General features: G+C 48.6%; 1 protein-coding gene across 1 annotated transcript in view; it reads right to left on the bottom strand.

The window, feature by feature from the left end:
* TECTA (tectorin alpha) overlaps window positions 1-15,893 on the bottom strand; it is an 80,888-nt gene that overhangs the window by 56,933 nt on the left and 8,062 nt on the right. The window contains exons 4-7 of the mRNA XM_068989417.1: window positions 13,119-13,256; window positions 12,604-12,769; window positions 6,793-7,205; window positions 162-732 (exon numbers count right to left, since the gene is read on the bottom strand). Of these exons, the coding sequence (XP_068845518.1) occupies window positions 162-732; window positions 6,793-7,205; window positions 12,604-12,769; window positions 13,119-13,256 (1,288 nt within the window). The remainder of the gene's footprint in view (window positions 1-161; window positions 733-6,792; window positions 7,206-12,603; window positions 12,770-13,118; window positions 13,257-15,893) is intronic.

The raw sequence follows: 15,893 nt of genomic DNA, 5'->3' as shown, positions 1-15,893 counted from the left end.
GATCCTTTTACAGTTCAGTCTTTATCATTTGTGATACTTCAACCTCACCCTGACCCTCAGGTAATGCGTCTTAACAGGGAGCTCTCTGAGGAGCCTGGAAACCCTCTCCCAGCCCCCCCTGCACACGAGCGGCTTTCTGTGTGGACGGGATGCCAGCTTACCACACCCAGTCTGGATGCGCCAGTCTCCAATCGGAATGCCCAAGCCTTGGCACACAAGGGCATAGGCCTGGATGGCCTGACACAGGAGGGTCCCGTTGTCCCTCACACTGCACAAGTCATACACGCAGCTGTGCACGAAGGCCGTGGGGTCCATAACAGTGCCACACTCCCACAGGGGGCCGTCCGTCCTGTTGAGGAAGCCGCAGTAGTCGGAACCAAAGTAGAGGGCCTCGGTGGCTGCGTCACACCGAGTGCAGTTGTCCACGCAGCCCGAGTCGCACTTCCACTCTGCGTGGTAGACCCGCCAGCTCTCTCCCAGGTCCAGGACTGACATGGCCGGCCTGCCGTCAGGGCGCAGGAAGTCATCCAGAGGGTTTTTGTTGTAGTTCCCACAGAGTCCGCACGTGGAGTTGATGTAGGAGCCTGGGATGGAGATGGAGGCGTAGTGCTGGCCGTCAAATATCACTAAGAGCCCAAAATCCGTCTCCACGGCAGTAGACATGCCACTCTGGTAGATTTTCACCGCCCCCAATTCTAAGGTGACGGGCAAAGAAGCCACTAGGTCATTAACCTGCCAACAACAGCAATAGTGAAAAGGCAGGTGAGCAGAGGCCAGGGTAGCAGGTCCAGCCAAGGTCAGGAAAAGGAGGAGGAGCAACTCAGCGCCCCAGAGTTCGTGGCCCCCAAGATGCTCAGGCACCGGAGGGCGGGGCTTGCCTTCCAGGAAGGCGGAGGCCCCCGGGACCCTTGAGAGCAGGCTGGCATTTGACTTGTGACAGATATGCATTGCTTAGTGCCACTCTAGACCCCTCTGGGGACCAGGTGGTGCTCAACACTTCCTGCCTGGCTCTCAAGGCATGTGTGAATGCTCAGTCATGTCCAACTCTTTGCAACCCTGTGGACTATAGCCCACCAGGCTCCTCTGTCCATGGGATTTTCCAGGCAAGAATACTGGAGTGGGTTGCCATTTCCTCCTCCAGGGGATCTTCCAGACCCAGGGATCAAACCCGTATCTCCTGTATCTCCTGCATGGGTGGGCAGATTCTTTACCACTGCACCCCCTGGGAAGCCTGGCTCTCACGCCAGCTTCAAGTCTTTTCTTTAAAGACTAGTTACCTGGCTTTTCCTCTTTTCTCCTCTAAATCCATTCTTTAAGTCTCAGCTCAAGTCACTTTCCATGATCCCTGCACTGCCCTTGGCACTCTCGGACACTCCTCCCAGCAGGCAGGGTCACTATAAACCATCCCACACCATCAAGCTTTGAGGCTGCCCTGGTGTTATTCTCTGAGTATTTCACCCTGTCACTTCCTGATACCAGGACTTTGTCACGTCATCATTCAACACAACAAATTTGAACACCTACTAGGTACCAAGCACTACGTTAGGTGTTGAGAAAAAAGAATTAAAAAAAAGTAATTGTTCCTGCCCCTGATAAATTCTTGGTCTGGGGAAGAGAGACACAAATATCAATTACTTTAATGTACCAGTTAAAATCTGCATTCATAGGTGACGCAGTGATGCAGTGGGAGAAGGGTACCTGAGCGCTGATCCAGCCTGGGGAGGGGGCATTCATATCAGCTTTTCAGGGGCAATCAAGTCTGACCTGAGTCTTCAGAGATAAACAGAAGTGGCTGAAGGAAGAGTAGGGGTCAGAGAATCCCAGGAAAAGAGAATGAAGTTGCACGGTTAGATAGGGCTACATGAATATGAGGATAGTCATCAGGTGTTGCTGGACTGCAGAGGGAAGGGGTGGCTGGAGAGGAAGGTAGAGACACAAGCAGGGTCCGTTCACTCAACAGATGTCAACAACGTAGACCTTTCTGTGTGTCCAGCTCTGTTCTAAGAGTTGGGGATAAAAATGTGCTTCTTGGAACATCTGTTTCCCTTCAGGAGACCAACAACAAACAAAACCAATAAGGAAAACAGGTAACACCACCAGGAAACTGTTCTGCAGAAAAATAAAGCTGGGAATATGGGCCCAAAGTGCTAGAGAGTTTTCGATTTTAAATAGGGCCAGGAAAGGCCCCACGGGGAAGGAGACCTTTGAGATGAGGAGGAATCCATGCCATTACCTGCGGTGAGAGTGCCTTGGGCAGAGAGTACAGCCAGGCCCTGGAGTGGAGCATGCTGGGCACACTGGGGACACATGGGACATGTGGCCGGAGTAGAGAGCCAGGAGAGGGCAGTGGTCAGTGAGGTCAGAAAGATAAGGGCAGCTAGAACAGGCAGGGCCTTGTTGGCCATTGTAAAGACTTTGGCTGTGACTCTGAGGGAAGCCGAGAGGGTGCACAGAGCACAAGATGGACAAGATCTAACTTCCGTTTTGGGAGAATTGCTTTGGCTTCTGGGTTGGGAACAGATCTCAGAAGAAGGTCTGTTTTTAAGACAAAATGAAACCCCACTAAAACAAAAAAATAACTTGGATTTCTCTTCTATAGCAAGAGCTCTGAAAAGTTTTCAGCAAGGGAATGACATAGTCAGACTTGTGTTTGAGGAAGTCCTTTCTGGCCAGTGGGAAGGATGTATTGAAGTAGGTAGAGATGGCATGCTTGCTCAGTCGCTCAGTTGAGTCCTACTCTTTGCGACCCTGTGGACTGTAGCCCACCAGGCTCCTCTGTCCATGGGATTTTCCAGGCAAGAATACTGGAGTGGGTTGCCATTTCCTTCTCCAGGGGATCTTCCTGACCCAGGGATTGAACCCATGTCTCTTGCAGGTGGATTCGTTACCACTGAGCCACCTGGGAAGCCCACATGGAGATTAAAAACAGAGAAATCAGGCAGGTAACTGGTGTTGGAGGCCAGGGGCAATGGAGGGCAAGGCCTGACCTGCCCACAGACGTGGAGAAGGGCCAGCTGGTAGAGGATACTCCACAGGGCCTGGGGCTTTTTGCAGGGTGTGTGTGGGGGGCCGGGGTGGGGAGGGTGAGAAATGGGCAAAGAATCAAGAGTGAATCCCATGAGTAAGTGGCTTGATAAGCCTTCAATAGTTTTTCTTCTTTCTCACACTTGCCCTGCCTGGCACCTCTGCACATCACTCTTTGAGGGCTGGGATAGATGGTTAGTCCTAGAGCAGTCCTGAGTGGGCTGACTCTAACTTCTTGTCCAGGCTGCCCTGACCTGTCCTGATTCCTGGCACATGGAAACATCAGGGTCTTTAGTGCCACCATTGCCGCCACTCTCTGGATTGTCTAGGATTTGAGACAACAAATCCTAGACAATCCAGAGCGTTTGGATTGACTGAGCGTTGCTCTGAAGGTTTACCATGCCAATGCCAATTGCAATTCACTGTCCTTAGAGATTAGTAAGATTTAATGGGGGGATGGGACCAAAACAAACAAAAAACAGGCTTGAGATGAAAGCTATCCGATGAGAGTTAGAAATAGGAAAAAAATCCCCTAGAGTTGACTGATTCATCCTTATCTCCCAGGTAGCAAGTTAGCCTGCAAAGATGAGAAGAGCCACGCTCTAAGGGAGGTCACCCAGCAAGAGCGCTGGGTGATTATTGCATATTGTTCTGTGCTGAGATGTAGGGAGGAACATCTTCTCCAAGGTGGTATAATTGTAAATGCCAAATACCTCCCTTGTTGAATGTCCTCCTCTCCTCTCACTCAGTTCCTGCTAAAAAAAAGGACAGCTGTTGCATCTCAGAGCAGAAGCCACAGAACGGGGACTGTGCCTGGATGTTGCTACTGCCCCCCTTGTTTCTCTGCAGCTGATCTTATCCCACTCAGAATGCCTGTGTCCCTATGCTGACCATCATTGTTGCCCAAGGTATTTTTCCTGACATAGTGGTCATTGTGCCCCCTTCCTCTCTCATACTTGTCTCAGTTTCAACGACATGTTAGAGTCCTATGCTTGTACCCCACAGAGCTTGGGGTAGGAGCTCCGGGGACTCTTACCATCACATGGCTTCTTATTTCATTCCTGGTGTCCCAGTCCTCAGCTTCCGGTGAGCCGATGTTGATGAGCCTCCCTGTTTGTGTCTCTTCCTCTCCCTGTGTTCCAGGCAACCCTCCCCCGCAACCATATTTCTCCCAGAAGAGGAGGAGTGAGAAGTAGCATCATAGAAGGACAGGTCTTAGAATGAGAAAAGACTTTGGTGGGTGGCAGTGTGGGGACAAGTGTGTATTGAGTGCCTACTGTGTGCCAGGCTCTGTACCAGCTGTCACACATGTGGCTGTCCTATTTCATCCTCAGAAAAATCTAATAAGGTCTTTATAATCTCCCCGCTTTGCAGATGGAGAAACTGAGGTCCGAGGCTTGCATAATTTGCAGGTGACAGGACGCTCCCACTTTCCACTGTTCCCTGCTGCCTCTGTCTGGGGCTAAATAGAGGGAGTCAAGTCCAAACTATAGCCAAGAGCCCTGCCTTCCAGATACAACAAAATGACCCCATTTTATAGATGGACATAGTGAGGTTCAAGGAGGCCTCTCAGCTGGCGTGGTGGCACAGGGCTTGAGTAGATCTGATCTCAGAGTCTGATCTTTTTGTCACCATGAGCTATTTGGCATTGGCCCTCTTTCCCCTGGTGCACCCTAAACTACTCAGTTTTATCTGAGGGAAAAAGATGAAAACTGATAAGTATTAGCTAGAAGGAGACATTTTCTATATATGGGTGCTAGCTAGGTTTTGTGTGTGTGTGTGTGGTGTTTTTTTTTTTTTTTGCCCTTATTAACATATACAATCCTAAATTGTTTATTTTGTCACTTAAGAACATTTCAAAGGGGGAAAATGCACATTCAGAACCCAGTTCCTAACCCCAGCATATGGAGAAAGGCGATCCGTTCCTAAGATCTGTTTGCCGGCCTGGCATGTCTGGAAGTCGGCTGCCTCACAGGCAAATCAGGCTCCTTCTTGCCTCACACCCTCTCCTCGCCTGTCCCCACATCACCCTGGGTGGGGGCTCTGCCATCCACGGAGCCGCCCTCCCCCGGCAGAGCAGGTGTATTCAGAGACACTTGGAAGCCATTTGGCAAAAGGAAAAGGGAGCCATTGTTCGCTTGCAGTTGGAATCACATAACCTTTTCTTTCTGAAACATTTACATTCACATCCACACCTCCCTGTCGCTACAGAAAATTGAGGAATCTGTGCCCTCCGCTCGGACGATGGAAGAGAGCCACGCAAAATTAGCAGAGCTGCTGGGCCTGAAAACACTGCTGGTGCCCCTTTCCTTCTAAAAAAAAAAAAAAGAGTCTGACTGTGAGGGGAAAAGAATTTTTAATCAAAATGGAAAATAGGAATAAAGCATGAAGCTTTCTTTTTCAACTACAGATATTGTACACATGATCCCCACAAGACAAGGGGGTAGGGGAGAGCTAGTGAGCATTTTTCTAGCTGGAAATGTTAGCATCTATCCGCAAGGACAAATGTCCTGCTCGACAGCACAAGAGAAATTTAAAAGGGAAAAACTCCAAACTTCCGCAGCTGAATTCTTACCTTTGATTTGATTTACAGAGCTGTCTCTAGGGAGACTAACCAAATAACAAGCTAATTGGCATTTCAACCACAGTAATAGCCCACTTTTCTAATTATGACACTGATACGCTGCACAGACCTAGGAAGGGCAGAGCCAGAAAAAGTGGAATTAGTTCCTCGGTCCTGCCTTTTGTTGGCCACACTGCACCAATTAAAACTACAAAATGTATTTTAAAATAAAAAGAAAGACCTCCCTGTGTTGGCATCTGTTCTGGTTTGTAATCTCTGTGATGACCTCCGTGTTTGGGGATTAAGGACTCCATGGGGTTGCAGCAATCAGCCCCTTGTGGTCCTGGTTATTACTGCTTGAATAAATGCACGGCTGCCACAGGGTCTTCATTAACATCATGAAAACTGGGGCCTCCACAAATTGAGTAATTGCTAGTGGCTTTTTGTTCTCTCTCTTTTGTCAGTGCCCTGTCCTGATATCCAGGTGGATGGGGACGAGAATCATTTGCATAGGTTAAATGAACCTAACCGAACCAAACCATAGAGATCCGTGTTCTCTCGCGTTCCAAGCAGGAATGGTGGGGGGAGGGTTGTGTTAAAGGAGCATTTGGGCAATTACTGTAACTTTCCATCCAGGTTTCACTAAAGAAGTCACCCAGCCCACTCTGGCTGCCTGGACAGACAGTGCTTATGGACACACCAATCAATTTAGGGGTTTCTCTGAGAATGAAGCCACAGCTCTTTGGCAAACAGAATGAGTGGGTGGGGTGAGGATTATTAATCAAAGACTATAGTGAATTATGGGTTTGTATGTTGTGTTTACATTGACTCCAGCGCATGGCCATGTCACCACTGCTGTTTCAAGCTAGGTCTATAAGAAACTAAATTTACCTCTGTTCCCAGTTACTTCTGAGCTTGGATGTACGTGTGTGTGTGTGTGTGTGTGTGTGTGTATGAGGGAACTAAGAACCCATATGTACATTAAGATACCCAGCAGATAGATGTGTCAAAGAGAAAGCTTAGCTCTTGCACAAACAGACTTTAGCCTCGTGAACAATTTCACAAGGCATTTGCAAGGCGGGAAGAGCCACGCAAGTCTTTGGTACCAACAGCAACAGCAGAACCAGTAGACCTGGGAAGGTCTTCCCCAGGATGGAGCATCTCCAGCTTCCCCACCTCCCCATGGAGGATGGAGAGGGTCTCACCTTGACTTTTCCATAGCTTCCTTTGGGGATGAGAATCTTGTAGCCATTCACCTCCACCGAGAGCTCCTTCACCCAGGAGACGGCGGAGCCCCCCCGGTGCTCGTTCTTGGCCTCTACGCTGAAGAAGGGGAGGCTGGAAGTCTGCAAACACTGTCGGGCCAATAGGTAGGCACAAGAGCCTTGGAAGTGGAAGAGGAAGCCATCGAACGTGTGGTAGTGGGGCTCCCCGAACACCACACACGTGCTGGTCTCCACCGGGCTGCAGTAGAAGAACCTGCCTTTGGGTTCGCACACCTCGTAGGGGCTGCAGGAGGCTTCCTGGCAGTAGATCTCATTGTTGAAATCCAGACAGCGGCACTTGATGGTGCAGTTCAGGTCATCCCAGAACACCTCCCCTCGCCGAAGGAACTGTCCTGGGGAGTAAGGACAGCAGAGCTAACATTTATTGAACATTGACCTTCTGTGCCGGGCATTGGGCTAAAAGCTTTACTTGCCTTATACCATTTAACCCACAACAGAAACCCCTGTTAGATACCAAGTGCTGCCTTCTGTTGTCAAGTGAAGAAACTGAGGCTGAAGACTAGTTATCCGATTCATCGCAATCACTTAGCAACTCAGTGGCGAAGCTGGGATTCCAAGCCAAATGTGTGTGAGTCCAGCCTAAGCTCTCGGCAACACTGTCTCCTCCACTGGTGAGCACACTCCCATTCAAGGAAAGACACGTTGTTTCACTCCACTGACATTAAGAGGAAGGGTATTCAGAAAGAAGGCCCCTCAGGTAACTGGGCAACACTCTTGGTTCATTTGCCGATGTGTTCTTTCATTCACTCATCCACTCATTCAACAAGCAGTTGCTGGGGCTCAGTATGAAATGGAGCAGAACCCTGTGGTCCTTGCCCCCAGTCCACCACATCTCCTGCCTGCCTTTTGCCTGTGGAAAACTGCAGTCAAAGAATGAGTTTAATCAGAGAAGTGAGAAATTGGAAACAAAGGAAAATGGTCAAAGGATACTAAGTAATAATAATGTAGTCATTAAGCATAAGCAGAGACCTTTAGTTCTTTCTCCAGGGCTATAGGTAATATTCTGAGTCCTATCCTGTGAGTTGTCTTATAGATACTAAAACAGCAAGTGGAAAAGTTAACTCCAGGATGACCAGATTGTACCAGGACATGAGTTGCGACAATTCCAAGAGCTGACCACAAAGACATGGGAACAAATGGACCCTGGAACTGAAGATTTACCGTACCTAAAACAATCAAGATGATGCTGGTCAGACCACTGATGACCAATCTGAAGATGACTGTTAGGATGACTGCTGTTTCTACGTGTAACCGCTCCTCCCCTCCCCACCCACGACCGACTCTGTCATTAAGAGCTCTCACCCCCTGCTTGTTGGCAGCAGGGAGGTGGGGTATCAGCCTTTGGACAGATGTCCACCATCCTCCCCGCTCCCCCCAGTTGCTGGCATCTGAAATAAACCAAACTTTCCTTTCTACCAACCTGGCCTGTCTATTGGCTTTCGAGCAGTGAGCAGCCAGACACATATATACATACCTTTTGGTAACAAGTAGGTGCCAGAAAAGAATCAGGAGTCAGACCCACAAAATTAAATCCCAGACTCCCTGGGAAGATGTTGGAAACGGCTGACCTCTGACTTGGCACCATTGTGGGCTCACAAATCCTGCAGACACTACTTAAGCAGAACTCACACCTACATGAGTTACCGTCTCCCCTCCGCTTTTTGCTCCATACTAGGTCGTGTACCTCTCTTTGCAACCCATGGACTGTAGCCCACCAGGCTCCTCTGTCCATGGGATTTCCAAGACTGGAGTGGGTTGCCACTTCCTTCTCTAGAAGATCTTCCTGACCCACCCTATGCCCTGTCTAAGTCTAGCCCTACTCACTGTTTATCCACTGGACAGAATTTCTTGACAAAATCTGGGTCAGGAGGAGAATGAGGTGGGAGGGGAATGGTTCTAAACAATGTGCCAATTTTTTTTTCTAGTTTTTTAAAAAAATTAATAAACTTTATTTTTAGAGCAGTTTTAAGTTCACAGAAAAATTGGGTGCAAAGTACTGAGAGTTTCCATATACTTCCTGTCCTGACACAACTGGGAAGTGCTCATTTTTAAAACGCTTACTTCTCTTTATTTGGAAGGTGATCAGTCTTTAAAACTATTTCCCTAAATGAATGATTTCTCCCCACCCAAACCCTTGAAATCTGCGAGTTCTTCATAGCAACCCTCAGTGGGCATGAGGGCTGGGCTGAGGGTTGTGATCCAGTCCTTGGTCAGGGGTCGGATTCCAGAGAACCAAGCAGCAGTCACAAGTCTGCCACCCACTGCCACGACCGCCACCCTAACTTCCTCCTGTCTCAGTGCTCCACCCTGGAGAAAGTGGACAAGACTATGTTCTCATCTCTGCCTCCTGGGGAACAGAGACGCTAGAAAAAACTGGCCCAGGTTGATAAGGTAGAAGCATCTGTACACTGAGAATGTCTGAAAAGGAAAACATCAAAGATGCAATGTTAAGTGTAAACAATATCATAGGCCAGGAATAACCATAGCTTGAAACTGTAGTTGGAAAAGATTTTTCAAATTTTTATAAAACTGAATACCTAGGGACTTCACTGGTGGGTCAATGGTTAAGAATCCATCTTCAAATGCAGGGGACATGGGTTCAAGCCCTGGTTGGTGAATGAAGATCCCACATGCTGCAGAGCAACTGAGCCCGTGCAGCTCAACTAGAGAGAAGGTTGTAAAGTGCAATGAAAGATTCCACAATCTGCAACTGAGACCTGACGCTGTCCAAAACAAATAGATAAATTAATTAATTAAAAAAAAAAAACCCAAATACCTAATGAAGAGCACAAGGCTGCCAGGTGAGCCGAGGCAGAGGGCAGGGCTGCCCTGGTGACAGTCCTTTCAGTATCTGCCCAACAGGAACAATTAGGTCTCAGCGGGCAGTTCTGTTTCATACCTGTTGAGAATAGGGCCCCCGAATGACATAATAGAGGCATTCACACTCCCAGTAGGTCATATGCATCAGCCTTGAAAACAGGCCCTTCCAACCTCACTGTTCTTTGGCACTAACCCAGGCTGCATATATTGTAACAGCCTCCACTCGGCATAATTTCCAGTTTCTGCTTTCTCAGCCTTCCAATAAATGAGGGGGAAATGCCTTTGAACAGAGGAGGTTTGGCCCAAAAGGTAGACTCTCTGAGATAATTTTGTTTGCAAAATGATGATATAATAAACCCGCTCTATGCAACACTTCCTCTGTTATCACCCAGGCCAAATCCCCATCTCATTAGACTGATATATGTCCAGTGGCACATTAAAATGCACAGCAGTCTGTATAAGGAGATTGAATTTGTCCTGTAGATGAAACCCACAGCCATCACTCAGTGGGAGAAAGAATGAAGTCAAAGTGAAGACTTTGTGCATGGCTGGCATCTGGCCAACCCCACAGCTCTGTGAGTCTGTAGTTTTCCATTATCACAACACTTCACTCCTGGGACCCAAGGAGAGGCTGTCACCCGGCCCTTAGGTAGCAGGGCCACAGCCAGTCAGCTCGGTGACACTTGGACAAAGGGGAGAGGCTTTGGGGAGAGGCACTGGGGAGAGCCCAGGCCACAAAGAGGAGAGAAAGAATGGGGCAGTGGTTTGGTGTCTTTCACAGGCCTCAGATGAAGCCGTGTTTACACTGTGTAAGGGAGGAAATCGCAGTCTTTGAAACCCTGGTGAGCTTTGGAGCTAGGTTCTTTTCTGTCCAGTTTAATACTGGCTTAGCTCTAAGCATTTATTTGCTATTCCGAACATGGAGGACTTGACAGCATCCACAGAGGCAAGGATGTCCAGGCAGGCCACCTTCGCCAACCACCTTCCCTCAGAGCAAAGGCAGAGGTCTGATAAGTGTGACTGCAGCACAAGGGAGGGGGGCAGAGGGTGTGGGCATTCCAGGCCAGATGAAGATGAGAGTGCGAGTGCAAGTCACTCAGTCGTGTCTGACTCTTAGTGACCCCACGGACTATATAGTTCCTGGATTCTCCAGGCCAGAATCCTGGAGTGGGTAGCTGTTCCCTTCTCCAGGGGAACCTACCAACCCAGGGATCGAACCGAGGTCTCCCGCATTGCAGGAGAATTCTTTATCATCAGAGCTACAGGGAAGCCCAAGAACACTGGAGTGGGTAGCCTATCCCTTTTCCAGTGGGTCTTCCCGACCCAGGAACTGAACTGGGGTCTCTTGGGAAATAGATGGGGAAACAGTGGAAAACAGTGTCAGACTTTATTTTTGGGGGGCTCCAAAATCACTGCAGACGGTGATTGCAGCCATGAAATTAAAAGACGCTTACTCCTTGGAAGAAAAGTTATGACCAACCTAGATAGCATATTCAAAAGCAGAGACATTACTTTGCCGACTAAGGTCCATCTAGTCAAGGCTATGGTTTTTCCAGTAGTCATGTATGGATGTGAGAGTTGGACTGTGAAGAAGGCTGAGTGCCGAAGAATTGATGCTTTTGAACTGTGGTGTTGGAGAAGACTCTTGAGAGTTCCTTTGACTGTAAGGAGATCCAACCAATCCATTCTGAAGGAGATCAACCCTGGGATTTCTTTAGAAGGAATGATGCTAAAGCTGAAGCTTCAGTACTTTGGCCACCTCATGCGAAGAGTTGACTCATTGGAAAAGACTCTGATGCTGGGAAGGATTGGGGGCAGGAGGAGAAGGGGACGACAGAGGATGAGATGGCTGGATGGCATCACTGACTCGATGGACGTGAGTCTGAGTGAACTCTGGGAGTTGGTGATGGACAAGGAGGCCTGGCGTGCTGTGATTCATGGGGTCGCAAAGAATCGGACACGACTGAGCGAAAGAACTGAACTGAACTGAACTGAGTGGTTGGATGGCTGAATGGATGGATGGGTAGTTGGGTGGATAGGTGAGTGGGTGAGTGGACGGGTAGAGAGATGGATGGCTGATTTACTAATTCTGGTTGCTATAGCCTCCACTTCTAGAAGCAGAAATATGAACAGAAATCCTGTTTTCTGAATACTTTTAGACATATAAGAAGCAGGAATCTATAAACCAGGATGTTCCTGTGAGAGTCCTGGGCTGTTTTGCACATCCAAAGAGGTTTTGATACTTCAGAGAAGGCTCCAAACTTCGGATGCCAATGCAAAGGAAACCCACCGAGGTTCACTTATAGCTTGTTCACACAGATGTAAAGCCAGCTTTGATTCTCCCTAAAATCCTGCGTGTTTTGCCACTGCTTCGAGGATTTTAGGAGAAGCTACCCTAAAGACTATGACATTTTCCCCCCTTTGTTTCTAATCATGCTAGGAAGCACTGATTTACTTTCGTAGAGACTTGGCGATGCTTCAAGTTCTCCCACCCCCGTGGATCTACAAAGTGCAGATGGCAGAGCAGGAGTCAAAACGAGACAGAAAATTTAAAGGGGGAAATGGCAACAACGACAACAACAAAAATAATGTTAAACAGGAGGGCTCCCTTCTGTCCCTCTGGCTGAGAAATCATTCAAGAGCCTCATGCACTTTGCAGTAGTTCCCAATGGGGAGCTGTGTTCACACCCCAGGCAAAGACTTCAGAAATCGCAGTATGGCCAATGCAGGCTTCAGCTCCTGGAGTGATGAATGTGCATGCTAAAATTACCTTGATCTCCATTATCCAGCCGAGCGGTGTCAAAAGAGTAAGGCATCAGCAATGAGTCCGCCCCCGTGGCTTAAAAGCCTGCCTGTCAGTCTAAACTAAACAAACCCTGCTCTGCCTCAGAGAAGAGGAGATGCCTTTACCTCTAGAGGTGCAGCCATTGGCTGGGTCAATTTCCTTCCCGTCAACTTTAAATGCCCAGCGACCTGGCACATTGACGTTTGTTGTCTCTTGGATGTTCACAATATCAGGAGTTCTTGACCCCGGCAGGCTGAAGAAATTGGTAAGGTTTCCACCATTAAATCCCGCCTAAAGCACAAAAGAAAGAGCAGACTTTTGAGCATACACACCATTCCCATTTGGTTTACTTGTCCAATGCCTTATTCTCAGAGCCCAGCACAACCTGAAATCAAGAGACAAACTTTTAATTTTTCCTGGAGCCCCTGGGGCCACCATTCCAGGTGACAAAGGCCCACTAGCTCATGGCACACCTGGATCAAGGTAGCAAAGATAGGCGAGACTAGTCCCTCAGTCCACTCGCTGGAGCAGATGTGCTTCTCCAATTCAAAGCAAGATCCCCCCTGGGGATGCTGAGAGTGTAGGCAGAGAGTGCAGTGCTTCAGAAACACGTAGGAGAATGACCCGGAGTACCACCTACCTGCGCCATCACGCCCCCAAGGCCCGTCAGGGGATCGCCACCACTCGCGGTCCCAGTGGTCCAGTTGATCTCGTAATAATTGAAGAGCGTGAAGGTGTAGGAGCCATCAGATACCAGGACGGCCTGGAAGGTATTCACCTACAGGATGAGAATGGGTGGGTGCGGGGATCTCATGACTTGCATTCCCCATCATCTCCCCAGTAGTAGCTTCCTTTACCCTGCCCTCCCCCCACCACCAAGCTGCCAGAGCTGCTCCCAGGCCACCTCTTGCTCTGCCTTCTCTCTGAATATGTTCTTGCCTCCAGTGGGAAAAGCAAGTCATGTGGGGTTGTGCATCCAGAAGAGAAATTGCCTGAGAATTACCTACAGGCTGACTCAGCGTCCCTCATAACATCTCTGAATGGTACCAGAAGGGAAAGTCAGAGGCTGGCTCAGCGTGTGATAATCCTGAGTGCCTATAGATGGCAGCATGAGAATAAACTATAGGAAGCCGCCAGGTCGGGGAGAGGGCTGTGAGCACCTGTTCCCAAAAGTGTGGAGGGGGTGGGGGAGGGGGTGGGGGGGCAGGGGGAACAGGGCACGCAAATGCCTGTTGCTGTGACTCCAGTGGTGGCGAGGGCCCTGCTCTCTGGCTTCCTAGAAAACACGGCTAACCTTGGTGAGATGTCTTCCCCTCTCTTAGGTGAAGCTTGGAACGTGCTTTTAAAAAAGCCCATTGTGAGGAGAAATTGCTCCTCTAACGGAGCATTCATGCATCACTTTATATCTGCAAAATTCTCTCCGTGCTCCCCTCCCATCTGTACCTCAATCAACGTTAAGATGGGCAATTTTTTTTTGGCCCATTCACATCTCAGAAGCTAAGAAAACTGAGGACTGGGACTTCCCTTGTGGTCCAGTGGCCAAGAATCCACCTTCCAAGGCAGGGGACCCGGGCGGGATCTAAGATCCCACATGTCGCAGGGCAACTAAGCCCTGGAGCTACAATTACTGAGCCTGTGCATGCTGTAATGAAGACCCAGTGCAGCCAAAATAATTTTTTTAAAAGAAGGAAAACTGAGGGCTGAAGGAAACAGATTGCTGGACATGCCACAATGATCCAACAAAAAATAGGACTGGAGCCAGAGCTCCCAGTCTGATCCCTGAGTGTACTGTCATTACACACTATCTTAATTTTCAATTTTTAAGGACAGAGATGTTATACAAATTCACACCAGCCCTGCAAACAGTTTCCAGAAAGAAGCTATAGCAGACTCTGTCCTTTACTCTTTTCCTTTGCTAATCCCTACCCCTTGATGTGTGTTTTCAGGAAATTCAAGTGAAACTAGAGTTAAAAGGAGAGACTGCTTTGACCTTTCCTGTTCAAACCCAGCATTTTCCCAGCTGCCTGATACCATCCTGGTTAACATTCTGTCAGATGCAGAGGAACACCCACATCCTTATCCTGTGTAATCAAACTGGGCTAGAGGATCTTGGAAGCCCCAAATCTCCCATCCTAGACAGTCCCAGGGAGGGAGAGGAGGTGCAAGTAAAGAAAAGACCTTTTTGTAATCAAGAACTTTCTCCTCAAGCTCTGCACTTGCCACGGCCGATGGCGTTTACGATAGAGCCGCCCAGGTATATGCCTCCTTCTCTGGCTTCGCACAACAAAAGAGCAAAGTGGGACACAGAGGGGACCAAGCAGTCAGCCTCGTGGCCACTGTGGGGTCAGGTTCAAGAGACAGGCATAAAATCAAGGTCATGCAAGGACCAAGGCTAAACCCTCCTTCAGACCAGGATGCTCCTTCAGGATGTGAGTTCCTTTTGAAATGAATTTGGAAATATCTTTGATCCAAGCAGGTTTTGAAAGCAACACATGTCTGACCCCAGAAGTCAGCTCATAACCAACTAATCATCCTTAAGAACGTTCCAGAAGCTGGCTCACCCTCAGGCAACTTCTCACTTACTCTCACACATACCCCTCCCCCCAACACACACACACAGGTAATTCTACAACCTGAGTTTAAGAGTACTCTGGATTTGTTTTTGTAAAACCATGTTTTCAATTCTTGAAAAGCCCTTTAGTGCTTTTTCGTGCCCGTGCTAAGTCGCTCAGTCGTGTCCGACTCTTTGTGACCCCCCATGGACTGTAGCCCACCAGGCTCCTCTGTCCATGGGATTTTCCCGGCAAGAATGCTAGAGTGGGTTGACATTTCCTCCTCCAGGGGATCTTCCTGACCCAGGGACTGAACCTGCATCTCCTGCATTGGCAGGCAGACGCTTTACCACTGAGTCACCAGGGAAGCCCTGTGATACTTCAGAGGACTTTTAATGCTACTTAGCGGGGGCAACAGAGGAAAGAGGTTAGGGTTCAGAGACAGCAGACTTGGGTTTCCATCCTGCTCTGCCTCGTGTAAGGTTCAAGTCCCTTTTCTTGGCCCTCGGGGAAGTTACTTAACCTCTCTGGGCCTGTTCCCTCACCTTTAAAGTGGAAGGCGAGCTTCCACGGGTCAATGATTTGCAGAGACAGGGCTAAATTATTTGCAGACATAGTCTAATACAGCTCAGGGTTCATGGTCAGCCTCAATAAGTATTAGTTTTCCTTCCTTAAAGTAAACAGGTTCCCATCCCCTTGACTTTCTATTGGACTTCTAAAAGATCTCTCATGCCCTATGTTTCATTGGCCTGTTGATATGTGTTATTCTAAAGAAGCAGAGGCCTGGGATAAGGGTAAACAGGAGAGGGGGCAGATTTCAAAGACAAGGATGGATAGACACACCTGCAGCTCTGGAGGATTTT

The sequence above is a fragment of the Capricornis sumatraensis genome, chromosome 16 (assembly GCF_032405125.1).
Source record: "Capricornis sumatraensis isolate serow.1 chromosome 16, serow.2, whole genome shotgun sequence".
In the NCBI taxonomy this organism is placed as follows: Eukaryota; Metazoa; Chordata; class Mammalia; order Artiodactyla; family Bovidae; genus Capricornis; species Capricornis sumatraensis.
The sequence above is the reverse complement of the archived record's forward strand: the minus strand, read 5'-3'. Positions and strand labels throughout refer to the sequence as shown.